The sequence below is a fragment of the Microcebus murinus genome, chromosome 8, assembly GCF_040939455.1.
Source record: "Microcebus murinus isolate Inina chromosome 8, M.murinus_Inina_mat1.0, whole genome shotgun sequence".
In the NCBI taxonomy this organism is placed as follows: Eukaryota; Metazoa; Chordata; class Mammalia; order Primates; family Cheirogaleidae; genus Microcebus; species Microcebus murinus.
In genome coordinates this window covers 74,272,164-74,300,151 of record NC_134111.1, presented here as the reverse complement: position 1 = coordinate 74,300,151, position 27,988 = coordinate 74,272,164, and the positions used below count along the sequence as shown (strand labels likewise).

General features: G+C 39.0%; 2 protein-coding genes and 1 pseudogene across 7 annotated transcripts; 1 reads left to right on the top strand and 2 right to left on the bottom strand.

Moving 5' to 3' along the window:
* On the bottom strand, positions 1-15,651 carry NIF3L1 (NGG1 interacting factor 3 like 1). 5 transcript variants are annotated; one of them, XM_012739058.2, is made up of 8 exons: positions 15,424-15,575; positions 13,883-13,939; positions 13,294-13,754; positions 11,951-12,113; positions 7,786-7,912; positions 6,261-6,399; positions 4,621-4,704; positions 1-410 (listed from the first exon to the last, which is right to left on the bottom strand). In XM_012739058.2, the coding sequence occupies exons 3-8, from the start codon at positions 13,727-13,729 to the stop codon at positions 226-228; spliced, it is 1,134 nt and encodes a 377-aa protein (XP_012594512.1). In that variant the 5' UTR covers positions 13,730-13,754; positions 13,883-13,939; positions 15,424-15,575; the 3' UTR covers positions 1-225. The 5 variants fall into 5 exon arrangements, with proteins under 5 accessions (XP_012594512.1, XP_012594511.1, XP_012594513.1 ...); XM_012739057.2 differs by lacking the exon at positions 15,424-15,575 and adding an exon at positions 15,587-15,651 and having other exon boundaries at positions 13,294-13,939; XM_012739059.3 differs by lacking the exons at positions 13,883-13,939; positions 15,424-15,575 and adding an exon at positions 15,587-15,651.
* Positions 8,668-11,762, bottom strand: LOC142872280 (transforming acidic coiled-coil-containing protein 3 pseudogene; annotated as a pseudogene).
* Positions 15,627-27,926, top strand: PPIL3 (peptidylprolyl isomerase like 3). Of its 2 annotated transcripts, none has more exons than XM_012739063.3 (7): positions 15,627-15,723; positions 16,879-16,950; positions 18,056-18,130; positions 19,165-19,258; positions 19,907-19,974; positions 23,947-24,065; positions 27,553-27,926. In XM_012739063.3, the coding sequence occupies exons 2-7, from the start codon at positions 16,948-16,950 to the stop codon at positions 27,677-27,679; spliced, it is 486 nt and encodes a 161-aa protein (XP_012594517.1). In that variant the 5' UTR covers positions 15,627-15,723; positions 16,879-16,947; the 3' UTR covers positions 27,680-27,926. The 2 variants fall into 2 exon arrangements, with proteins under 2 accessions (XP_012594517.1, XP_012594516.1); XM_012739062.3 differs by having other exon boundaries at positions 15,694-16,021.
* The last annotated feature ends 62 nt before the right edge of the window (positions 27,927-27,988 follow it).

Genomic DNA, 27,988 nt, shown 5'->3' with positions numbered 1-27,988 from the left:
TTTCCTAGAGCATATAATGAATATTTATTAATATAGTAGTTACATCACAGTTTTAACCTTGAGCTATTTGGAGAACATTTGGTGAACCAGATCAACAAACTGGAAATGATAATACATTCTAAGACACTCTTTAGGATGGACATGAACTCCACTGATTCATGTTGTGAATTAGAGCTGGGATCCAACTGATTTGTAGATTGTGTTATCCTGATGTTCCTGTATGTATTATACCACATGAAGAGGGTCCCTGTCTGTCTCTGACAGGATAATATTAATCTTATTCTCCAAGTGAGCACCCAGCATATCTTGAAGGTCAGAGAGAAAGCCTCGTTCAGTGTTGCTATGTTCACAAAGGATGACATTTATTCCTTGGGAAGCAGCATCCAGAATATCATGATGGGACATTTCACCTGCCAAAAAGGAAAGACAAATACTTACATATTAGACATGGAATCTGTGAAATGCTGAACCACAACAGCCAAAACACCAAGTTTGTATTCTATATGAAGTAAACATAATACAGTAGAGTTACTTTTACACGTAAATCTAGAAAGCTATATACAGTTTTCTTACATGTCCTCCAACTTAAAGAGGTACCATCCCACTGAGAATTCTTTCTCTTCAGCAGACCTCAAGACAAGTATCCAATACAATATATCTAGCCAGAACCAGATCTGTAAGAACACCCATTTGAAATGTTTCCACAATAAAATAAATGACCACTGCTAAGTAAAACAGGGTTTTCAGAAAGTATTCTTTTTTTTTTTTTTGGGACAGAGTCTCACTCTGTTGCCCAGGCTACAGTGCCGTAGCATTAGCCTAGCTCACAGCAACCTCAAACTCCTGGGCTCAAGCAATCCTACTGCCTCAGCCTCCCAAATAGCTGGGACTACAGGCATGTGCCACCAATGCCTGGCTAATTTTTTTCTATATATATTAGTTGGCCAATTAATTTCTCTCTATTTTTAGTAGAGATAGGGTCTATTTTTTTTTTTTTTTTTTTTTTGAGGCAGAGTCTCATTTTGTTGTCCAGGCTAGAATGAGTGCCATGGCGTCAGCCTAGCTCACAGCAACTTCAAACTCCTGGGCTCAAGCAATCCTTCTGCCTCAGCCTCCTGAGTAGCTGGGACTACAGGCATGCGCCACCATGCCTGGCTAATTTTTTTTTTCCTATATATGTTAGTTGGCCAATTAATTTCTTTCTATTTATAGTAGAGATGAGGTCTCGCTATTGCTTAGGCTGGTTTCGAACTGCTGACCTCGAGCAATCCGCCTGCCTCAGCCTCCCAGAGTGCTAGGATTACAGATGTGAGCCACCACGTCTGGCCCAGAAAGTGTGCTTATGTACGTAATAAATACCTCAGGAGAAAATCCTAGGTATACTTCCCAGAAGACTCTTTTATGCTTTTGTGAGCACCAATATTTTCAGCATCAACTTTAATCTAACTCAAAAGGATGAAATGAGTTTAAGATTATTTCTAGATCAAAAACAAAGTATTTTTCTTTGACTTAGGCAAAATTCCTGGAAATTCTGAAGTTATTGGTAGAAGAGGATCTCATCTTTTGTGAAAAGATTTGGAGAAAACTAAAATATAATGTTTTGAATTTTTAAAAACACCATTTTTGAATTTTATGACTTCTAATTTAAGAGCAAAAGTGTGCACAATTTGTTTTATTCATAAAATAAGTTTTAACTATATTTAGATACATAAAGGTATAAAAAGGGAAAAAAGGTTCATAGGAAAAAATGAGTTTATCCCCAGAAATTTTCAATTTCCCACACTTTCCCCCCCAATATATGTCATTTCACTATAAGTAATAGTTTTTATTCACATGCCTTTTAAAATATCTCTATAATAGTAAAAGTAAAGTAAAAAGAGAGAGAAAGACATTAAGATGGCCCAATTAGAAGCCATGCTTTAGGAAAGATAAGTCTGGCTTCCTGGACTACTATAAACTCACTAGCTGGAGAAGGCACAAAAGTGAGGAAATCAGTGAAGACCCTGCAATAGCTGAAGCCAAAGGAAAGAAGAGCTTGGCTGAGGATGGCAGTTGCAGGAAAGAGAGACAAGTGAGAGAGAACTTACACTTGCAAGGAGCAAGCTCCCCATCTGCTGGTCTTTATAGGATATTACCCTTAACCAATACCATGCAAACACTATCTCAGGCTCAAAGGAAGAGTGGTGAGCTTCAGCAGAAGCCAATATTTGGTCCTTTAGCTGGTGTTTCCCATTCCTGAAGTTATATTCAAAGTGATGCCTCACATAACATAGACATCTAAAGTTAGCCAGGTAATGTATGTTCTGTTTCTCCCTATAGCCAGATAGGAAAGGCATTTTAACATTTTGGAACTGTTTGAATTTATCTTATGTACACATTACTTTCAATTTAAAAAAAAAATTAAAGTTATTTATGAGGAAATAATCAGACTCCCCAAAATGAGAGATAACCACAAAAAAAATGGCCTATAATCTTCAGAAATGTCAATGCTATGAAAATAAAGTTGAGGAAATATTCCAAATTGAAGGAAACTAAAGAGATATAACAACTAAATGCAGTATGTGATCATGGATTGGATATGGATCAAAAAAAGAAATGCTATAGACCAGGCATGGTGGCTCATGCCTGCAATCCTAGAACTTTGGGAGGATCACTTGAGACCAGGAGTTTGAGACCAGCCTGTGCAACATAGTGAAACCCCATCTCTACAAAATATTTAAAAAATTAGCCAGGCGTGGTGGCATATGCTTATAGTCCCAGCTACTGGGCAAGCTGAGGCAGGAGGATAGCTTGAGACCAGAAGTTTAAGGTTGAAGTGAGTTATGATGATGCCACAGCACTGTACCTTGGGCAACAGAATGAGACCCTGACTCATAAAAGAAAAAGAAATGCTATAAATTTTGATCAACTGGCAAAATTTGAATATGACTTATATATTAAATAAATGTTTTAACAATATTAAATTCCAGAATTTGGTAGCTGTTCCATGGTTTTATAAAAGAATGTTCTCATACTTAGGTGATTACATGATGAAGTATTGAGAAGTAAAAGGTCGTCATGTCTGCAATTTATTCCAAAATGGTTCAGGGGAAAAATATATATATAAATACATATTTTAACTTATATACACACACATATATCCATAGAGAATGTATAAATGTGAAAAATATTACCGTTAGTAATCTAGGTGAGGGGCATATAGGAGTTCATTGTACTATTCGTGCAACTTTTCTATAGGTCTGAAATTCCTTTTAAGTAAAATGTTAAAATGAATTTTAAAACAGCCATATACCATGCTGTAAGATATTCAGTCAAATTGCCTGTATTTTGTAAGTTTATTTCAATCTGGTACAAATTTGAGGGCTTATAAAAGACCTTACATCTTCAGAAGAAAATAGGCAAAGTCATGTTCATTTTCAATTTATTAGTTCAGAGCAAGTCCACTGGGCTTGCTCAGATGCTGTACTTCTACTCTTCTGGACATGACAATGTTTTGAGAGTGCAATAGTCTTTTAAGAGAGTGTGCTGCATAATAAGTCATGTGTGTGGGAAGCAGCCAATGGAATGGCCAGAAGGTCAAGACCCTAGAGTCTGGTCCTAGAAGTGGGAAAAGTAATTCTTTAACTCTCTCCTAACCCTAAGGAGGAGCAGAAGTGGAAATGCAGCTGGTACCAGCAGGTATACAAAGTGGGAATCCTTTAAAATGCCTCCAAATCCTTTGGATGAATAATGGGCTATGTTTGGCCATATCTTTGAGTAGTAACTAGGTCAAGTAATTATTTCAATGAAAATTAACCAGTATCTATCAGGTATTATTCTCAAGGTTAGAGTTATAAAGCCCCAGAGCCAGATAAGTAACTTCTTTCCAACAAAAATGCACATTGGGGGTTAAGGATGAAATAACAGGGATCCAAGAGGGGCAGAAGCAGGACAGTGTCAGAAAAGACTTCTCAGAGGAGGTTATCACTTATCACTAGAAGTACAAGGAAAGGGGCAAGGAAAAGGCATTCTAGCCAAAGAAAATAGCATAAGCAAAGGCTACATGAAAAAGAATGCAACATTCAGGCTCTACCGGGACAAATAAAGGAAATCACTGAAGTCTTTTTAACCAGGACCATTAACACCATCAAATCTATACTTTCAAAACTTAATTTCAGGGAAGTATATGGAGTATAAGTTTAGAGGCTTGATGCAGTACTTCAGGAAGGAGATAGTGTTTGGGTAGAGATAAGGAGAAAGGTTCTAGAAGGATTATGGAGCTCGTACTGATAGGAATTGATGACTGGTTTTAGGTATGAGTAAGACGAGACATTTTTCTAGCAAACATGACAGGGTAGAAAGTATCATTAACTGACATGAAATTTGAAAGGAATCAGGTTTAGGAAGAGGACAGGTTAAATAAATGTTGAACATCAATTTTTGAGATAATCTAATAAATTATTGAGTGTTTTTTTCCCTCCAGGAAGAATAAAATACATCCTTAATTCTGGTGTAGTTCTTGTTTAATTCAGGTATTTATTAGACATCATCTATGTGCCAGGCACTGCCCTAAAATCTGCTATTTTTGTATTTGTAAAAAATAAACCATAGTTGGGAAAGAGAAACTAAAAGCCATCCTACCTGTGAGGTAAAGGTCAGCCTCTACACCCTGCAGAACGCTGCTCCCAGAACCAGCACAAAGGGCCACGACTTTGACTTGGGACTCTTTAAGATAAAAGAAACAAAAGACCAATGCTTTACAATTCCCTTTCATTTTAATAATATAATTTTTATCCCAAGAATCCTAGATGTAATGCAGATTTCACTCCTGGTCTCATCACCGGTATATGAATTGTGCTTATTGAATTTTTAAAAAGACAGTTTCTAATATACTCCAACAGATCATTCTTTGCTATTGCATACCTAATCCAAGGCAGTGTTATTACTCCTTTGGATGTGGCTGCACAAGCCCACAGCCACTGAGCAGTACCAATGGTGCAGCTCTAAGTTTTATCCCAGTGCTGCTAGGTATACTGGTGATAGGCAGACAAGTACTACCCGTATTCTTAGATGAGAATGCTGAGGAACTAAAAGGGCTAGTTAGAGGAATGCTATGAATGCATTTAGCACACATTTTTTTAAGACACTATTTATCCTCAAAGAACATCTTCTGAAAAGTGAAATAACAGAAACTTTCAAACCAAAATCCAAGTATTCAGCATTTAAGTTTCTAAAATGGACACTATTAGTGGTCACTGCAGTTTAGGAATGTGGTGTGTCAAAGCAGGGCTTTGGAGTTGGACTGGAACTCAAATCCCACTTCTGCCATTCATTTGCTTTGGAAACTAACTCCCATGAGTTGTTTGACCTAATTGCGAACTTTTGTGTAAGTTACTTAAGTCTCTGAAACTTCACTGTGTCACGTCACATGGACTATAGTGCCACCAAGTTAGGTTTTATTATTAATGCAGTTTTTACAGATGAGGCTACTGGGACACAGAGGAGTTAAAAAAAAAATCTGTCAAAGACATGCAGCAAATAGGACAGACAAATTTGAACCCAGGTTTTCTGAGCTCAGAATTTGTACCCATAACAACTGTGCTCCACTGCTTTTGCAATGGGAGCTCACAAACATAGGAAAGACACTTAGTATATTGTGGGCTCACTGCCAGTGTCCAGCAAATGTCTGTTCATTCTTTCTGTTCTCAAAAGTACTAGGAAAAGCCAGAAGAAAAGACAGGGGCTACAAGACTTAGAAACTGCAGTGTATCAGAGCACTTAGTAACACCTCACTATAAAGCATCATCAGTCATGTTAAGTACAAAGTTTATGTTATAACTGTAGCAATCGTGATTGTAGCTCTCTTCCTGGCACACGGCAAGATTGCACTTTATGTCCTCTCTGGGTTATACTGGGTAAGGTGACTAATTTTGGAAGATTAGTTGAGCAGAATAACATGTTTCATTTCCAGCCTGGAAGTTTTAACTGATAGTTTTTTAAAACCCTCTAAAATAGTCTCCCTCTGCAGCAGCGACCAGTCTACAATGACCAGACTTTCTCTGCTGGCTGAGATGAACATGTAGCATGACTGAGAAATAAATCTTTTTGATTAAGCCAGTGAGATGTCTTACACAGTGGAACCTTGCCAACCCTGATAGATAAATCATCTCCTGTGAACTACTAACACATTCTCTATCACTTATATTAATACAACTAAGAGTTTCAACCTTTGTCCAATATTGTTAGTAGGTACATTGGATAAATGAAGGAGAAATATTTACCTAAGGTCCTCCCTACTCCAAGAGCTAAGCGAACATGAGATAGTTTTAGGTGTCTTTTGATTCGCTCAATCATGGTTGCCAGGGAGACAGATTCATCCAGGGTACATAACCGTCCCATTCCAGTATGCAGAAGCAAAGGCTGAAGAGAAACAGAAGTTGGAAACACTGTCGCTGTCCATTATCAGTCCTAAAAAACCAAACTTATAGAACAGCAAATGCTGAAATCAAGAAAACATGCACACTATGAGCTTACTATAGCTAGTTCCACACTAAAGTTTGGGGATGTAAATCTAACAGAAACATTTTGGTGTCTAGGAGCTCACAGCCTCCCAGAAGGGCAGAAGTTTAAATGATTAATCATAATAAAAGTGCTTAAATACAAGGTAGGTACTGTTGTTATAGGAGCACAAAGGAATACAAATTAAATGAGCTGGGACTTGGGAGATGGTACTTGGGGGACGCAGTTTCAAGGAGAGTTTTACAAGGACTTGGGTCTTAACTGTGCTAAAAAGCCTAGACTGCGTCCTGTAGGTGCGCAGTGAGGAGACTAATAATATCCCAGGTGAGGGAAGATAAGTGTTTCAAATACTGTAGTGGCAGAGCTAACAGAGATGAGAAACACTGAGGGACAGAATCAGCAGGGCTTGGACTTACAGGAGCAAAGGAGGAATAGTGGAAACTTGGAAAATAAAATAGATAATGTTACCTTAATATGAAATGGAATAAAATAAAAGATATAAAGGGTTGGGGTGCAGATAAAGTCAATATTTGTATGTATTGGATGTGAAATGCTTGTAGGCTCCATAAGTGGAAAATGTTCAGAAACTAGTCAAAAGTCAGGCACAGTGGCTCATGCCTGCAATTCTAGCACTTTGGGAGACTAAAGTGGGAGGATTGCTTGCTTGAGGCTAGGGGTTCGAGACTAGCCTGAGCAAGAGTGAGACCCCCCGTCTCTACAAAAATAGAAAAATTAGCAGGGCATGGTGGCGTACATTTTTAGTCCCAGCTACCTGGGAGGCTAAGGAAAGAGGATCGCTTGAGCCCACGAGTCTGAGTTTGCAGTGAACTATAATGATGTCACCACACTCTAGCCTAGTCAACAGAGTGAGACCCTGTCTCAATAAAAAACAAAAACAAAGAAGTTGGAAATATGGGTTCTTTTATATATATATATTTTTTACCTTAGGAAAGCATTCTGAGCCAGAAAGTAAAGATATAGATTTAACCTGTAACTCTGTAACCAAGTCTATAACCCTGAAGAAATACCAACATATTCCTCTTCCTGGAATGTCTCCCTTTCTCAATATACTTTCCATGAAATATTATGCTCTCACTGCCACTTTATACTTCTTTAGGTACTAGTTAATGGCCTGTTGATAAAACAATTTACAAATGAATTTGCTGAAGAAAAATGCAAAGAAATGAAACTCAAATTGTATAGTGCTTAGTGTATCAATTATACCTCAATAAAGCTGTTAGAAAATGCACAATAATGTAAGATCAGGTGTTAAAATATTTTTATTACCTTCTCCAGTGACAGAATTTCAGTCTTCTGATAAAGTTGTTTGTTCTGGGAGAGAAAAGCCACCACCTGCATCAAAGCCTTCTGAGTACAATTCAGACTGATCCGTGTTTGTTCTTCATCATCAATCCTAGAAAAAACAAATCACTCATTGGTTTAGGATAATTATAACCAAAATGTATTTTAAATAATCCACAGTTTACAAACCTGCTATAAGAGTAGATTAGATTTATGTGGTACTAATGATTTAACCAACAGAACCCATTTAATCACAAACCAATCCATTTTCTAGAACAGTTTCACAAACTGTAGTATGAATCTGAATCACCTGGGGGATTTATTAAAACAGTGCTGGCCACAGCCCTAGAACTTCTGGTCTAGGTGGGGGTCTGAGAATTTACCTTTAAAGAAGTTCCAGGTGATGCCAATGTTGCTGGTCCAGGGGCCTCACTTTGAAACCACTGTTTCTAATACCAATTGTGCACCAGAAACTTGCTCAGCTGTGCATGGTGGCATGTGCCAGTAGTCTCAGCTACTTGGGAGACTGAAAGGGGAAGATCTCTTGAGCCCAGGAGTTCAAGAACAGCCTGGGTAATATAGTGAGACCTGTCTCATAAAAAAAGTAATAATAAAGGCCAGTCGCGGTGGCTCACGCCTGTAATCCTAGCACTCTGGGAGGCCAAGGCGGGTGGACTGCTCAAGGTCAGGAGTTTGAAACCAGCCTAAGCAAGAGTGAGACCCCGTCTCTACTAAAAATAGAAAGAAATTGGACAACTAAAAATGTATAGAAAAAAATTAGCCGGGTATGGTGGCACATGCCTGTTGTCCCAGCTATTTGGGAGGCTGAGGCAGAAGGATTGCTTGAGCCCAAGATTTTAAGGTTGCTGTGAGCTAGGCTGATGCCACAGCAGTCTAGCTGGGGAACAGAGTGAGACTCTATCTCAAAAAAAAAAAACCAAAAAAAACACACAGAACATCCACAAATGGGGCAAGGGCAAAATAAATTTTTTACAAGCCAAAGATGGGGTAATTTTAAAATGTCATTGAATGAACACGAGAATCTCCTGGGCAGATTCTCAAGCAAACCCCATTATAATCACACAGATCTAGTATAAAGCCAAAAATCTGCAGCTTTGCTAAGCAATCCATTAACAATGAGGCAGGAAGTTCTTGAATCACCCTCTGAGAAGCAATGCTCTAGAGCCTCTCCAAAAAGATTGGCATCAAGAAAGTTTTCTATTTAGATAGAAGGGAGGGTGACTGCTGGTCAGTGGCCTCTGGTCAGATCTTCATCTTGAAGATGAGGTCATCACAGTTCCTGGTCAGCTCATCGTCATTTTCTTTAGTCTCTTACTCCACCATCTTCTACAGCAAGTGGATCCATGTCTGCTTCTTCCTCAGGCTTGCCTGGAATGCCACAGCCTCCGCTTGGGCCTTGCTCCGGACCTGGACAATCCCCTCATTTGCCAGCTTGAGCTTCTCTTCCACGTGGGCCTTCAGTGCTTGGTGTCTCTGGCCCTCCTTGTCAATCCTCACTAAATACTCCTCAGCGTACCTCTTCAGCAACTCTTCATTTTTGCAGTAGCCTTTAATCACCTCCTGCTTCTCAAACTGTTTGAACAAGTGGAGAAGGACTTTTCCATGAGGTTCAGGTCTGCAGTAAGGTGGTCTTTTTCTTTTAGAACTTTCTGGATTTCGACTATGACAAGTTCCTCCTGTTTCTGAGCCTCCTCCATTGCCTGGTACACAACTGCCTCAAACCTATGCATGATCTTCCCCAGCTCCTCATACTTGTGCTTCAGCTCCAGGTTTTCCTCCTGTGTCACTTTGACTGCCATGCCCAGGTCCTCCTGGCTCTACTGCAGCAGGTCAACCCAATGGGCCCAGTGGCAGGCAGGGGTGGGCTCTCAGGTATGAGCACACACAGGGGTGGGCCCAGCATGGGAACATACAGCACTCCCAAGAAATCAAACTCCACAAGTGTGACTTCTAGCAGATTTGTTGAAGAAGGCCAGTCTGTGTCGTGTGTGCTGTTTGTCCCAGAGGCTGTGGTCACTGGTTGACAAGGACTGTCCTTCAGTAGCAGGTCAAACTTGAGGTATAAGGGCTGCTTACTCAAGGCCAACTCCTTAAACAAGGAAGTTCCAAACTGCTCCAGGTAATCTACCTAAGCCCCTGTGCCTACAACCTCTGCCAGGTCTCTGGAGCTCTGCTCCCTCAGCTCCAAGGCAGAATATGGCCCCTGCTGAGTGGGTGGCACTGCCTCACTGCCTGGACATAGAATTCTATAACTAAAGGACACCTTTAAAGATAAACTGGAGGTATAATTGTCAACATTGTAATTATCTGTGGAACTTTGAAAAAAGAAGGAAAAATGTCTGGACCACTACCAAATGGTAAAACCCAGAAATTATCTGTAATATTAAAAAAAATGGAACCAAACTAAAAAGTCCATCAGTAGGAAGAGGGATGCTTAAACTATAGTATATGCATAATAAGAAACACTACACAGCAATTAAGAATGAGATCTTATACACTTACATGTAAAGATCTCTAAGACCTCCTGTTAGGTTAAAAAAAAGGCAAAGGCAGCATATCATTTCATTAAAACAGTGTGTAGGCTGGTCCGAAGGTAGTGAGTTATCTCACGTGATTGTTCACAGTCAGTTACAGATTGAACTCCTTGTTCTACTACTTTCCCCCCTCCTCACTACTGCACTTGACTAGTCTTAAAAAAAAAAAAAAAAAAAAAAACAGTGTGTAAAACAAAACTATATATTTATGTCCCTATACATGTTTGGAAAGATACCCATGTCACTGAATACTTTTTTTTTAATTCCCCAAAACCATTTCAGGACATTTGCAATGGTCTCTCTCTCTCTTTTTTTGAGATAGAGTCTCGCTTTGTTGCCCAGGCTAGATAGAGTGAGTGCCGTGGCATCAGCCTAGCTCACAGCAACCTCAAACTCCTGGGCTCAAGCAATCCTACTGCCTCAGCCTCCCAAATAGCTGGGACTACAGGCATGCGCCACCATGCCCAGCTAATTTTTTCTATATATATTAGTTGGCCAATTAATTTCTTTCTATTTATAGTAAAGATAGGGTCTCGCTCTTGCTCAGGCTGGTTTCGAACTCCTGACCTCGAGCAATCCGCCCACCTCGGCCTCCCAGAGTGCTAGGATTACAGGCATGAGCCACTGCGCCCAGCCTCTCTCTCTCTTTTTTTAAGACAGGATCTCGTTCTGTTGCCCTGGCTGGAGTGCAGTGATACCATCATAGCTTACTGCAGCCTTGAATTCCTGGGCTCAAGTAATCCCCTCTCACTTCAGCCTCCTAAGTAGATGGAACTGTGGCACATGCCACCATACCTCAATAACTTTGTAAAAATCTTTTTGTAAACAAAGTCTCACTATGTTGCTCAGGCTAGTCTCAAACTCCTGGCCTCAAACAATCCTCCTGCCTCAGCCTTCCAAAGTGCTGGGATTAGAGGTGTGAGCTATTGCCCCAGCCAGCAGTGATTTTACTATAAGCAATCTGTACTTAAAAAAAACTCATCAAAGAGATCACTTTTTGGTTGTAGCACAGTATGTGTTTTAATATTAATAAAAAGGTACTATATTTTTGTTTTTTAAAAATTTGTTAAGTCTTAGCTTTGTATAACTTGTCCTTGCTGTATCCACAAGTATCAGGACAAATTAGCCTAAGAGAAAATCTCCTATCTCTGCCCTAAATAATTCAATGATTGATCTCCTAAGAGGCACTTAAATGTATTCTTCCTACAAAGTGCCTGGGAATCACTGATTTGCTGGGAACCAATAAATGTAAGCCTTATGTTATCTCCACATCACTAGGGTCTATCTATATTCTCTAAAGTAAAAACAACTACTTTTCAACACTACCAGGAGGATAATAAGAAATACTGCATATAAAATGCATAGTATAGTTCCTCCTGGTAGAAAATATTCAGTGTTATCTATCATTTTTATTGTTTTGAAAAGATTTCATAATTCTCTTATTCTAGGACCCATGTGCAAATGAGAAATATGCTGCTTTGTAAACCAACCCTAGCGAAAATGATTTCTCTCAAACCTAAATACCAGCGTTACAAACTTTCTTAAGGAAAATGCTTACACATAAATACACACAAAAGGAGAAAAATAAATTGTACCTGGTAGAAAAAGAAGCGACAGAAACATCTACGATTCCTTTCACTGCAGACATGACTTTGTCCAAGTCTTGGGTGTGGTTAACATTGAATTCAACTCGGTGGGTTCCCTCTGTAGGGTAGCTGGGTGCTTTGGAAGGATGTATGGGCCTAGAGGTGCAAGCTCCTAGAGAAAAAATTGTGGGGAAATGGGAATTTCTGTGGGTTTTTTTTTTTTTAAGATTAAAAAGATAAAGTATTATAGGCAAAATTTATAAGAAATGACTTTTAAAAAAATTAATTCTAATATGCTTATATGAGTATACATACACATATTCCTCTTAGATATACAGCCCCTATAATCTAGGGGTTGGGCATAGACATACAAAATCAAACTAGAGAATTTTTTCCAGACAGAAGATTCTTAAATTTGAGAAAAATTTGGACAAGGAAGACTGACTCATGGATTTTTAGATGATACATAGAATTGTCGACTGCTTGGTAAATCTACCTATGTAAATCATGATTCAGGTTGCAAATGCTCATAATCTGTTTGACCATATTAATCCAGATAATATTATCATAAAAGCTTCTGCCCAAAATGAGTAAACTAAAAAGATTTACTAAAATAAAGCTAAAACACTATGCTGAATTCCCTCATTGTGCTGGGCATAAATAAACATTCAATAAAACTCAGGGGCTGGGCGCTGTGGCTCACGCCTGTAATCCTAGCTCTTGGGAGGCCGAGGCGGGAGGATTGCTCAAGGTCAGGAGTTCAAAACCAGCCTGAGCAAGAGCGAGACCCCGTCTCTACTATAAATAGAAAGAAATCAATTGGCCAACTGATATATATATATAAAAAATTAGCCGGGCATGGTGGCGCATGCCTGTAGTCCCAGCTACTCGGGAGGCTGAGGCAGAAGGATCACTCGAGCCCAGGAGTTTGAGGTTGCTGTGAGCGAGGCTGACGCCACGGCACTCACTCTAGCCTGAACAACAAAGCGAGACTCTGTCTCAAAAAAATAAAAAAATAAAAAAAAATAAAAAAATAAAACTCAGATATTTAACTGACATATCAAGTGTTTTCTGGAAAGCCCTGAACTTTCAATTCAAGCATTTTTTGAGTGCCTGGGTGCTAGGTACTGTGCCACATAGTGAGGAATCACAAAGCTCAATCCAGCAATGAAGACTTCTTATGCTCTCTTTATTCATTTAGGATAAAAATGTTTCATTTTTCAAATAAAATTTAATTGCCAAGTTTTAGCAACATTTAATGCTCTCCCTACTGCAAACTTTATAAGAAAGACATTCTAAAGTTTTATAGGATTTGTAGGAGAATATTAAATATGAAAGAAAAGGCTCCTCACCAAGTCCTTTGGCCAACCAGTTGTTGACTCCTTGGGGTGCAGCATCATAAGCTGTGTGAGGAGAGTAGATACCAATTCTGTTCTCCAGAGCTCGGATCACCAGGCGCTCTTTCCAAGTTTTCCAGGTTATGCACTTCATGGGTCGGAAAATAGGTGGATGGTAGGAGAGAATGAGATCCGCTTTCTTTTGCAGCGCTTCCTCCATCACTTCCTCAGTCAAATCATTGGTCAGGAAGAGTGTGTTTACAGTATGTGGTGGGCTTGGTTCCACCAGTAATCCAACATTGTCCCAACTCTCAGCAAATGAGAGGGATGCAAAGTCATTCAATGACGAAAGAAGAGCCTTCAAATCCATGAAGGAACGGGAAGAACTGCAGATCAGGGAATCTACAAGCCGAACTGTTGTGGGGACCAGGCGTACACAAGATGACAACATACAGAAGTCACGTAAAGCTCAGTGTCTGAAGGCAAAACACAGAAAGTGGTACATACGCACACTTTAGGCCTGGATCTTTGAGGCATCACAGCATATGGGCAAAAGAGCTGTCATCAGAGAGATCTGGGTCCAAATAGTGGCTCTGACACTTACCACCAGCACATTGTAGTTTAGGTAAGTCATTTAACCTCTTGAAGCTTGTTTTCTTACCTACAAAATGGAGATACTATAACCTACCTCACAGGCCATCCAGAGGAGCAAATGAATACGTCACCTAGCAAAGCCTGGCACATAATACACAAATGCTCATTTCCTCCACCCAGCCACCACACCTTTGTTCTTATTCTCCCCACCCTTGTTTCAACTACCTTCCTCCCTCATCCTTTTCTCTAAATATTACCATTCCTTTTTCCAAGACCTCCTTAAACTTCCTAAATACAGCTTTTCTTGACAAATCTTCCTTTTTGGCGTTTGCCCCTAACCCTTCTCCCCACCCATTATTCTCACATTACAGTTCTGTTGGACTGTCTCCCCCAGTCTGCTAAAGTTGCTGGAGGATAGGAACTATCTTTAATAAATCTCAGTGTCACCAGCATAGGCCAGCACTAAATGCTTACTGCAGACTGATAGTCCCCCTCTTGTGACTACAACAGAATTGAGTTGGGATGCATATACAGGCACTAAAAAAATGCTTTATCAAAAAATATAATATTTTAAATTTCAAGTGCTTTATCAGCAGCAAGAATCAAGACACACACAGGTCACTTTACAAATGGGCAAGGTCAAGGCAGAGGGCAGGAGGTGCTGCTCCTCAACCAATAACATCTGCTTCCAAAGGCCAGGCTCAAGAGGTGGGAGAGGCGTAGGGCACTTAGCCCCCACAGCCTGTAAGCCTTCTAATCATATGCATTCAACAGGAAACTAGAAAGCTTGGCAACAGAGGAAGGTGGGAGGACAATGAGGAGTTGGAAAAAAATTGTTGGCTCTAAAATATGAAAACTGTAACAGTATATGTTTAATCAAATAACTACAAGAGATAATATTCTCAACCTCATTCTTAAACTTAGTACCCATATTTTTGTTTTTGAAGAAAAGCATTTCATGGTATGCACAATATTTAACAAGACAGCATAACTAATTGTAAATTTAATGAAATACCCGTAACGCAATTATTTCAAAAGCAAATTATTTCCAACATTTCTACTGCAAAAATGTTTAATGAGATGAACACACTTATTTAACATGAAGTAATGTGGGGGTCTCCAAAAGCCACTCGACGTCTTAATGCTACTCCAGTCTCCATACTCTTCTAAATGTGGCAAGTGCCAAAGTTAACAACGACAACGGGAAGGAGCATAGCATGGTGGTTAAGAGCACTGACTCTGAAGCCAGACTGAATCCCAGAGCACTGCTTTGTAACCGGGGACAACTTAACATCTGCAGTTTCCTCCTCTCAAGAAAGGAAATAGAGCCTAGCTCATGGAGTCGCGAGATTTAAGCGTTTGTAAAGCTGGAAAAAGTGCCTGCCCTAGAGTAAGCCCTGTGTTTGCAATTGTTAAGTAACACTGACAACCTACAAACTGCTCCGAGTTACTTCATCTATTCCTCATTTCAGTGCCACTTCAGGCCTTTTCCAAGACAGTGAAGAGCCAGGTGACACAGCCAGTAACATTGAGTCAAGACCCCCGACTCACTAGTGCCCAAGGTTCTCATGCCGCAGGGCAGTTTTCCGTCCCAATCTCCTCTTCTGCCTTCTTCCTCCGCAGCACCACCATAACACTCACAGCCTGCCCTAACTAGGACCTACCTCGAGGGTCACAACTACCCACGCGGTTATTTAAATCACCCATTACTCACCAGTCGCGGAAACCTTCCTCTTGCGTCACTTCCGGTCCTGCGCGGAGCTCCTGGCGTTGTGGCAATGGGCCGGGGGAAGGAGCTGAGCGGAAGTGGTTTCAGACCCTTTTACAGCCCACTCTAAAGAACTGCTTGAGGTAGTTGTGGGTTATACTTCTTGTCCTAGTGTAATTATTAATAAAGCGGCCTTTCACCGTCAGATTTCAAGTGGGTGAGGATAAATTACAATATTCGCCTAGCTCTAGTCGTTTTGGTTTGAGATAGAAAGGAGAGGAAGAAGCAGGCGAGGAAGTAAGGGGCGTTCTTTCTAATGGGTCCCACGTTCAACTTCCGCTAGTCCAAAGAAATTATAATTTTGAACCAGTTGACCTGTACAGGCATCTGTGGTTGCCTTTTTCCTGTTTTAACAACGGCTGCGCTAACCGAAGTGGTTAAGTAAGTATAGAGGGACGTTATTCATTCTTTCACTTACTCAAAATGCTTGCTAAGCTCTCTGTTGGCACTGGTTTAGTTCTTGGGGTAGTTCGAGTGAACATTCTGGGCGGAGAGGCTGTTGGAACGTCAGAATACATAAGGAAAATTCATAGTATGTTAGTGATACGTGCTATGGGAAAAGGAAACAGGACAGGTCCTAGAGTTGGAGTAGTTTTGTTTTTGTTTTGAGACAGGATCTCGCTGTCTCCCAGGCTTGTGTGCGTTATATAGCTCACAGCAACCTCAAACTTCTGGTCTTAAGGGATCCTTCTGCCTCAGCCTCCACAGTAGGTGGCACTACAGGCACGCGCCACCACGCCTGTCTAATTTTTCTAATTTTTGTAGAGACGTGGGGGGGGGGTCGCGCTCTTTTTCAGAACTAACTCCTGATTTCAAGCAATCCTATCCCAAAGTGCTAGGATTACAGGTGTGAGCCACTCACCCTGCCTAAAGCAGTTTTCAGTAGGGTTGTTAGGGACTAAAGTTGACACATGAGCAGAGACTTGAAGGTGAGGAAATTAGCTGTACAGATAGATGTCTGAGTGTAAGCTTCCAGGAAAAGGGAAAAACCAGTGGCTAGACCCTAAGGTGGGAAGGTACCTGGAGGACTTGCAAGGAGGCTCTTAAGGAAAGAGTAAGAGAAGTGGGAAATTGGGGGGCTTGAGTCGGGTAAAGTTTCTCCTCATCACTAATATAGCTGGATTTTTATTAGGGGGATGCTCTTCTAGGATTTTTTCTTTTAAATATACAGTACAGATGAGTGTAAGTTAAGATGATAGAAAAATGATTTTAATTTTTTTTCTCTTTGGGGAATAAAGACTTAGGTTTGAGCATCTCTCGGGAAGACTGTGAGATATTAGTCCTTCCTGAAACCATCAAGAAGAAAAATGGTAAGTTTTGTAGAATTCTTATGAAATGCCTTTCATAAGACATTGTAAGTAATCTTTAGAAATTCAGTTAAGGGAAATAAAAGTGCATGGAAATTTTAGTGGCAAGACAGAAATTATAGGCTGTAGAAGTGTACAATATAGAATGATCCGTTAAAAACCAGAAATAAGCAAAGTTGTTTTTAAATTCTTTAATGTTTTCACTTAAAATGCACAGAATGTACCTGTATGGAAAAAGATTGATTACAAATTAGAGACAGAAAGGGGAAGTTGGAAGAGCAGAAGAGTGTAATACTTTTAATTGGATTCTTTTGCTATGGATCTAAAGTGGGCAACTAGAATTTGAAGTGGAAGAAAAACAGTGAGAATAGTACCCTCCTCCTCCCACATACCCTCCTATCTGAATCTTCAACCTGGCCATACTGTCTAACTGCTACATACTATGGTAGGAAGAGAAATGAAAAAGGTAGCCTCCAAATAGTTTTCTCCCTCTCTAGAACAGGGTATCAAAGGAGTATACAAGTTACTAAAAAACAGGTACAAAAACAACAACGAAAACAAAAGTAAGAAAGAGCACTATAGTTACCTCTGTACATTTAGGATATAGAAACACCCTTTTTATGTTTGTTATCTTTAGTAAATAAATGAATTGTTTCTAACCCTATTTTTCAGAATTAAAATACTTAAAGAAAATGGTGGAAATTATGTTTTGAAAAATCATTGTACTATCATCAGTAAATAATGATGTTGGTAAATTGCCATCTAAATCACTAATGCTAACATACAATTTTTAAATTTTTATTGATGAAAAAATTCAAAGTTAAAATAATTATTTCCATCACAATATTTGCTTCCAAATTTTTAGCATAGATAGCACTTTATCTTAACATTTATATTTATTTTCTAAAGTTATTTTTCTGCCTTTGAAATAAATTTTGAGGAAGAAGTACAACTTCCTGCTATGTGGATGAATAATCTCTGAAGTGGTATTTATTTCTGTCTGTTTTTATTCAGATTGTCATTTTGAACATTCAGTCAGGGAAATAATACAGTGCATAAAGTCACCTGAAGATATCTCATTTGTTCTCACATTCTCTCTCCTTTTCAGTCTGTGACATTGCATACAGATGTAGGTGATATTAAAATAGAAGTCTTCTGTGAGAGAACACCCAAAACATGTGAGGTGAGTACCATTATTTACATAGTAAATATCTGCTAATACAACCGGATAACAATTTGGAAATCCAGTCATCTAACCTGAACAACAAAACTTTTTGTAAAACTATTGTAAGGAGAAACTAGCCAAGATATCTTTTGGCCTAATTTCCACTTATCTTTCCTGCTGTCAAACATGGATCAAAGAGAAGGTAGATAATTTTTCTGTAACCATAGAATGGCTGGTATCATTTCTTTTTGGCTCATTTGTCCTCAGGAAACATAATCATTAGGATATTAGAAAAAAGAACTGTTCTATACATTATTTTACCTGTTTAAATGACAAGGATAGAAGGAAGAAGAGTCAGCTGTATGTATGTATTCATTCATGTATACATATGTGAATTATGAAAGGCTGTCTTGCCAAGGTCTGGGGATACAGTGATTAGCAACAGACACTTCTTGCTTTCGTGGAATTAATATTCTTGCTGGGAAAATAGGCAGGGTGAGAAGATTAAGTAATTCTAAAAGGTGATAACACCTTGAAGGAAATAAGGGTTGAGAGAGAGAATAATGGGAAAGGAACTACTTAAAGGAAGAAGGTGAGGGCAGGCCTAGTCAAGGAAGTAGTACTTTGATTGTAGAAGGTATGATGTATCTCTATCAAAAAAGATATAAAAAGAACATTCTATGTATAGAAGTAGCAGAAACAAAAGCCTCAAGAGGGGGAAACCTGCCCCTTTTGGATAAATTTTTTTTATTGTCAGAATGCTGATGGGGTTAATGTAGTGAGTAACAGGGAAGGGGTTCTTATATGAAATGTAGAGATAAGCCAGTCCTGTAGGGCTTGTTAGACCCTGCTGAAGATTTTGTATTTTATTCCAAGAGCAGAAGGAAGCTGTTGAAGCGTTTTAGACAGGGAAGTGACATTATCCAAAATAATGCCTAAAAGTCATAGTTTAAATATGCTGCTATAGTTGTTTTCACTAAATATGATTGGTTCTGTGTCTTAAATGGGTTTCTGCTACATCATTTCTCAATCATTGTTTTTATTCTCTTCAGAATTTCTTGGCTCTTTGTGCCAGTAATTACTACAATGGCTGTATATTTCATAGAAATATCAAGGGTTTCATGGTTCAAACAGGAGATCCAACAGGTAAGTTATTCTATTAACTAAAATCTAGGTAATTAGATATATAGTATGAAGAAGAGGGTAAAAGAAAAATACAAAAAGAAAAGCATATGGAGTTTTTATAACTGGGCCACCTTACCATAGCAAGTATTTATTTATTTATTTATTTTTGAGACAGAGTCTTGCTCTGTCGCCTGGGCTAGAGTGCAGTGGTGTCATCATAACTCTCTCAGCCTCCCTAGTAGCTGGGACTATAGGGGCATGCCACCACACCCAGCTAATTTTTCTGTTTTTCATAGAGAAGGGGTCTCGCTCTTGCTTAAGCTGGTTCGAATCAGGATCACTCCTGAGCTCAAGTGATCCTCCTGCCTCCGCCTGCCAGAATGCTAGGATTACAGATGTGAGCCATTGTGCCCAGCCCACAACAAGAAATTTTAAGCAGAAGCTATTAGCATCTACCCCTAAAATATTGATAACAAAGGTTGTTCTTTTTTCTTTTTTGTAGGTGTTTTATTCTTCTGTTCTCTAAAGTTAAAATTGGTAAAGTGTAAGAGGCCTTATCAAATTTTATGTATATTTAAAGAGTTATACTATAAAGTAGCCATTAAGTTTTAGGAAAGAACCTTTTTCAACTTTAGATACTTCTTTTGATTTGCTTGTCTTGTAATATAGGTACAGGAAGAGGAGGTAGCAGTATTTGGGGCAAGAAGTTTGAGGATGAATACAGTGAATATCTTAAGGTATATCCCCAGTGCTTCAAAAATCTGTTTTCTCATGCCTTGGTTACACTTGGAAACTTGATGCATGTGTTATATAATAGTTAAACAAGTTAACATCATTACTAAATGAATATACTTTTTTGTAGTTTTGCACACTTGTTAAATGATGTCAGGGAGAAAATTATAAGTGGCAGTTCTTGTCTGACATTTGTATTGGAATCTCACCATCTCATGGATCTTGATATTAAGTGAGCTCATCTTTGAGCCCAATCTGAAATATTTATTAGTAGTAATATACCAAAGGGACTTAATATTTCACTGTAAAATTCATGTTGGAATGACATGAATCAGTGGCCTTTTTTGAGAGTGGGGAGGAAAGATTATCAAACTTGGCTGCAATATTGCCCATAGTCAATCCCCAACTTGTATCATTTTCCTTTTTTTTTCCATTTATTTTTTATTTGTATATATTCATGGGGTACAAGTGCAGTTTTGTTACATTGGTACATTGCATTGTAGTGAAGTCAGGGTGTAATTTTCTGTTAGATGTTTGAAATTCCTGTATTAACTTGACCTTAATACCTGTGGTAGATCTTTTTTTTTTTTTGAGACAGAGTCTCGATTTGTTGCCCAGGCTAGAGTGAGTGCCTTGGCGTCAGCCTAGCTCACTGCAACCTCAAACTCCTGGGCTCAAGCAATCCTACTGCTCCAGCCTCCTGAGTAGCTGGGACTACAGGCACTATGCCCAGCTAATTTTTTCTATATATATTAGTTGGCCAATTAATTTCTTTGTATTTATAGTAGAGACAGGGGTCTTGCTCTTGCTCAGGCTGGTTTCGAACTCCTGACCTCAAGCAATCCGCCCACCTCGGCCTCCCAGAGTGCTAGGATTACAGGCAAGAGCCACTGCGCCCATCCATATTTTTAAAAATCAGTTCCACTTCCTATAGATAACTTCAGTTAACTATTGTGTGGTCTTTCAAATTTTATATCTGCATACGATAACTTTATAATTAGAAGAAAGGTGATAAATTCTCAAGAATATGAAATTGAATATTATATTTCAGTTACCTTAAAATATACCCATAAACATTCTGAAAAAAATTCATTGTGGTATATCTCTCTGGACGATGATACTAGGAATAATTTATCTTGTTTTTGCTTTTATATCATAAGGAAATATATTAGCTTTGTTACAAGAGTTGGGGTTGATACATAATAAACTTTTTGAAAAGTCAACCTTTTCCTGAATTAGAAACTAAACAATTTCTAGGCATTAATTACTACGTTAATGACTGTTTCCATATACCAGTTGAAAACCAGCAATTGGCTATGAGAAAATCACCTGTGGAAAATTCAAAACTATAAAAGATCAGGGCCTTACCCTCCAAAAAATAGAGATGAACAGTCAGTAGGACTGGTTAGGACCTTGACTATATTTTAAGGTTCCTTGGTGATTTCTTCGCAGGCAGAGTCAAGAACCATTATCTTGTAAAATACACCAAGGTTGCAGAAGTATAATGAATGTTCACATAGTGACCCAGCAATTCCATTCCCAAATGTTTACCCAAAAGAAACTTGTATGTGTGCACAAGAGACATGTATAGGAGTGTTCCTAATGTATTATTTGTAATAGTAAAAATTTAGAAACAACCCAAATGTCCATTGATTATACAGTGGATAAATTTTAGCGTATTCAGGCTAGGTGTGGTGGCTCACACCTGTAATCCTAGCACTCTGGGAGGCCAAGGCGGGAGACAGGCAGATCGTTTGAGCTCAGGAGTTCGAGACCAGCCTGAGCAAAAGTGAGACTGTCTCTACGAAAAATACAAAGAAATTAGCTAGACAACTAAAAATATATAGAAAAAATTAGCCGGGTGTCATGGCGTGTGCCTGCAGTCCCAGCTACTCGGGAGGCTGAGGCAGAAGGATTGCTTGAGTCCAGGAGTTTGAGGTTGCTGTGAACTGAGCTGATGCACTCTAGCCTGGGCAACAGAGTAAGACTCTGTCTCGAAAAAAAAAAGAAATATCAATGACCTATAGCTACATATACATGTATGAATCTAAGAAACTGTAACAAGGTTAAGTGTAAAAAGCATTTCCTAGAAGACTAATGTTATATGATGTCATATTGTAGAGTTCAGAGGGAAAAGGAAATCATGTATTGTTTAGGCATCTATAAGTGTATCAGAATAGTGGTTACCTCTTGGAGAGGTTGAGGTAATACATAGTTGGAGAGGAGTGCATAGGCATTTGCAACAAATTGGTCAATTTTACGTCTGAAATCTGGGAAATATGTTAATGGTGCTTATTAACTTAAAAAATGGTACCTATATTCTTGTGTATGTATTAAATATTACATTTGATTGCTAGGTATCTTTTAGGGAGACAAAGCAATAATATTTTTATGTAGCTGCATCTCTATGGCATGGTAAATTAGTGTCACCTGATGAATAGCTAAAGCTAGAATAATCAGTGGAGTTACTTGAAATATGTTTTATATTTGGGTACCTCCCTGTAACATGTTCACAGTCATGTCTTTAGTCTTTTCAGTAAGGCCCTCTTAATTCCTGTATACATTTCCATGTATACAAATATTATGCGACTAGAGCTGGATGGGCTCTTTTTTTTTTTTTTTTTTGAGACAGAGTCTCACTGTGTTGCCCAGGCTAGAGTGTCGTGGCATCAGCCTAGCTCAACAGCAACCTCCAACTCCTAGGCTCAAGCAATCCTTCTGCCTCAGCCTCCCAAGTACTGTGACTACAGGCATGTGCCACCATGCCCGGCTAATTTTTTCTATATATTTTTAGTTGGCCAATTAATTTCTTTCTATTTATAGTAGAGATGAGGTCTCACTCTTGTTCGGGTTGGTTTCAAACTCCTGACCTTGAGGGATCGACCCGCCTTGGCCTCCTAGAGTACTGGGATTACAGGCGTGAGCCACCACTCCTGGCCTGGATGAGCTATTTTTTTTTTTTTTAATTTTTTATTTTTTTTTTTGAGACAGAGTCTTGCTTTGTTGCCCAGGCTAGAATGAGTGCCATGGCGTCAGCCTAGCTCACAGCAACCTCCGACTCCTAGGCTCAAGCAATCCTTCTGCCTCAGCCTCCTGAGTAGCTGGGACTACAGGCATGCGCCACCATGCCCGGCTAATTATTTCTATATATATTAGTTGGCCAATTAATTTCTTTCTATTTATAGTAGAGACAGGGTCTCGCTCTTGCTCAGGCTGGTCTCGAACTCCTGACCTCAAGCAATATGCCCACCTTGGCCTCCCAGAGTGCTAGGATTACAGGCATGAGCCACCGGGCCTGGCCCTGGATGAGCTCTTAGATCATTCAGTCCTGGGGTTATGAACTGACTGCCCACGGTGGGAAGACCCACAGATGCATTCTCGATGGCCATCAGTTTAAAAAAAAACTTTTAATGCCATTAGCGAATAGATAACTATTGAATCATTTTGTCAGACTCCATCTCTTCCTAATGCTTATGTTCTGCCCAACTGTCAGTTTATCTGCTTGACCCTTGTGAGCATCTGAACTATGAATAGAGCCCTGAACTAGTCCAACTTCCCTTGTTTTACAGATAAAGAAACGCTATAGCAAGAGTCCAGTGTATATGAGAAGAGATTATGGGGATTTTGATTTTGTTGTCTACCTGATCATTTTATTCCAGCACACTATCCCTTAATATAAATGTAAGAATTATTTCTGTTATACATTGCTATTGCTAAAAGTGTTTGTGGCTGTACTTCTTCAAAGTGAAAATGAGATTAATTGGGGAATAGGATTTGTTATATAAACAATTTACATACAAGTTTAAGGGATACAGATAATACAGAAACTAAACATTTGGATTAGCCCCAATAGAAGCTGGTTAATTGTTTTTTCTTGGTCCCTTAAATATCAACGAGGTAAAAAGTGCATGTCTTGTTTTAATCCTATATTTGGAATATTTATATTAAAACATAGTTAATACTTTGGTCTTTTTCAGCACAATGTTAGAGGTGTTGTATCTATGGCTAATAATGGCCCAAACACCAATGGTTCTCAGTTCTTCATCACCTATGGCAAACAGCCACATTTGGACATGAAATACACAGTATTTGGAAAGTGAGTATTTTCGTTATGGTCTTCTTTGGCATTTCAATGCAAGAGGTACATATGCTTGGCTGTGATAGTACCATAACTACTATTGAAAAGAACAGTATGAGTGCAAGTGCTCCTAGAGTTTAAGTCCACCACTTACTAGCTCTGTGACTTTGGGAAAGTTGTAACCTCTCCGAGCCTCATTTTACTTAATTTGTAAAAGAGGAGCAAATAATTTTTTTCAGGGTTGTTATGCAAATCAACAGTACTGTGTATATTTTCATTAAGAATAGCATTTCACAGCATCTAACAACTGGAAAATAGTGGCATAAACAAGATGGACTGGCATGGTGGTTCTAGACCTCTGTCTTTCTTCACAGTTATCTTTATCTTCCATCCTCAAGCATGCTTCTGGTCATAATTTGGGCAGTGCAGCTCTACTCAAAATTCTGTATGCCACGCAGAAAGGAGGAGGAAAGACAAATAGTGCTTGCGAGCTGAGTCAGCCCCCTTTTAAAGAACTTTGCTGGAAGACCCAGAACTTAGTAAGGCCACCCCTTACCAAAAAGGGAGAATAGAAAATGTTTATCAGCTGGACATATTGCCACTCTCGATAAATTCAGATTTCTCTGAGTAAGAAAAAGGGAAGAGTGGATCCTAGGGAAGTGTTTAGCAGTCTCTGCTAGAATATCCATTGCAAGGGCTATACCTGGTTTATATAAATTTTATAAATCAGGGAGAAATAAATTCATCTGTTAATTCAACAGATATTTACCATGCTTAAAAATAGACCAAGGCAGGCCGGGCGCTGTGGCTCACACCTGTAATCCTAGTTCTTGGGAGGCCGAGGCGGGCGGATTGCTCAAGGTCAGGAGTTCAAAAACCAGCCTGAGCAAGAGCGAGACCCCGTCTCTACTATAAATAGAAAGAAATTAATTGGCCAACTGATATATATATAAAAAAATATTAGCTGGGCATGGTGGCGCATGCCTGTAGTCCCAGCTACCCGGGAGGCTGAGGCAGAAGGATCACTCGAGCCCAGGAGTTTGAGGTTGCTGTGAGCTAGGCTGACGCCACGGCACTCACTCTAGCCTGGGCAACAAAGCGAGACTCTGTCTCAAAAAAAAAAAAAAAAAAAATAGACCAAGGCATAATTCTAGAGTTTGTTCTAATAGTTTGGATGCCAAGTTAGGTTAATAAGATGACTGTACAACTTTTTCATTCCATATATGTGTGTCTAATTTATACATTATTAATGTTCAATGAAACTAATGAACTATTACAGCATCTAGTAGTTTTTGTGCATATGTAAATAATTCAGTTTCACTTCCTTTTATTTTCTCCCATCATTCAACCAAGAGGCCCATGTCTCAGATAACTGACTAGACTCAACCTGCCTCTGTTCTACCTGTTCCAATCCCCCATTTGTTTTTCTTTTTTCCTGAGACCTGTGTTTCCTATGTCTTCTGTTTCTCTTACTGACTTAGAAGGGGGGAAAGCCCTTAAGATTTACAATTTAGAGGCTGGGCAAGGTGGCTCACATCTGTAATCCTAATCCTAGCACTCTAGGAGGCTGAGGCTGGCGGATTGCTTGACCTCAGGAGTTTGAGACCCGCCTGAACTAGAGCCAGACCCTTGTCTCTACTAAAAATAGAAAAAATTAGCTGGGCATGGTTGCACATGCCTGTAGTCCCATCCCAGCTACTCAGGAGGCTCACTTGAGCCCAGGAATTTGAGGTTGCAGTGAGCTATGATGATGGTACTGCACTCCAGCCTGGGCAACAGACTGAGACTCTGTTTCAAAAAAAAAAAAAAAAAATGTATAAAATTACCTTCAGGCAATGGATATAAGGTATACATAAAATATAAATGAATGTCATCTTTAGATTTGGGTCTCATCCCCAAGATATCTCATTATGTATATGCAAATATTCCAAAATCAGAAAAAAATCCAAAATCTGAAACACTGCTGGTCTCAAGTATTTCTGATAAGGGATATGTAACCTATATAAATCTTGGGAATTGATTTGAGTTACACTAGGAGGTATAATCTAAAAAGTCATTCTTTCTTAGCAAATGTTTTAGACTCAAATTTCCAGAACATGTATTTGAAGAATAGCTCTCAGTATTTTTTCTTGGTGTTAACATGAAGTGGACTTGCTGGAGGCTGAGTTAACTGTTAACTGAGTTAACAAGTCTCTTGTCCTACTGTTGTTATCATCACTTTTTATTGTCCAGAAGGAAAAGGTGGAAACACCATATTTAAATGATAAAGTATGTATCCACCTACTTTAGGATTTCCAGTGTAGGGCAATACTAATAATATTGTCATCCTACATACTTTCTCCAGGTATTTCCTATGGCAAAGAAATCCTTATGACTGGTATGAAATTGTGATATAATTAGCAATATATATTTGGTCTTCATTTTCGGTTACTTGCACAGGGCTCCTAAAACCGTTGGAATTTCCTAAGTGATAGGAGAGGAATATTTTATTATTCATAATTAGCCCCTTTCAACTATATTTGACTTTATTCTAATGAGGTGATTCTTGGTGGACCCCTAGACAGCTTCAGGATGGGAGCCAGCTGCCCAAGGAATCAGCCATGTAATTAGAGAATTGGACTTTTCAGCTATACTTTCCAATCCCCTATCCCTAACCTCTAGGAAGGAGAGGAGGAATGGAGATTGAGGCCATTCACTAATGGCCAGTGATTTAATCAATGGTGCCTCCTTGAAAACCTCAAACAGGGTTTGGAGAGCTGGGTTGGGGAGCACATGTAGGTGCAGAAGCTCTGTGCCCCTTTCCTGTACCATTTCCTATGCGGCTCTTCCATTTGGCTTTTCCTGAGTTGCGTCCTTTGTAATAAGCCATAATAATAAGTATAGTGCTTTTTTCCTGAGTTCTGTAAGCCATTTTAGCAAATTTTCAAACAGAGCCGGGGGGTATGGGAACCCCCAAGTCATATCTGGTTTGGCAGAAGTATAGATCACAACCTGGGACTTGGAACTGGCATCTGAAATGGGGAACATTTGTGGGACCAACTTGTGGGACCAACTTGTGGGGTCTTTGCTCACTCTGAGTAGCATTGGAATTAAATTGTAGGATATCCAGAGAATTGGAGATTTGGGAAAATCCACATATTTAGTATCAAGTTTTGTGAGAGTATAGAAAAACAATTCGTTTTCCCTTTAACTGGTTATATTAGCCCCATTTGTAGCTATTCTGTGACTGTATGAGTGAGGCAGAACATAATTTTAGGTACATTGATGGCAGTATTCCTACCCTTTGTATTGTTGACTAAGGGCATGAAAACAAATTTTTATTTCTGAATTTTGATCCATATGTATGGCAGAAAATCAAGTCAATATTTTGTACATTCAACTAGAGAATTCAAAGAACTATAAAACATGGTCCTTTTCTCTTAAGGAAACTATAACTGCTATTGAAATGTGAATATTATATTTCAATCTGAGGAAATTTTCATGCATCGTATTGTTTCTTTTTCAGGGTAATAGATGGTCTGGAAACTCTAGATGAATTGGAGAAGTTGCCAGTAAATGAGAAGACATATCGACCTCTTAATGATGTGCACATTAAGGACATAACTATTCATGCCAATCCATTTGCTCAATAGCTATAATAGACCTAGACAAATACTTGGCAAACTATTTGCTGGAACACACCTATTGTGGTTTACCCAGTTTTAATTATGTCAGAGATTGCATCATCCTTCTGCTTGTTTACAGCCAAGCTCTTCTATGAAATGGTGGTATCAAGAAGAGCCCAACAGCTTTTACCCCCATTCTGAGAGCATGTTCTTTACACCAACTATTGTCCAATGTACTTTTTAAATTTTAATATAAAAAATACCTTTTGTTTAATTTTTGTTACATATAATCTTTCATTTTTAAATGCTAAGCCTCAGTTAAGTGCTGATATTTTT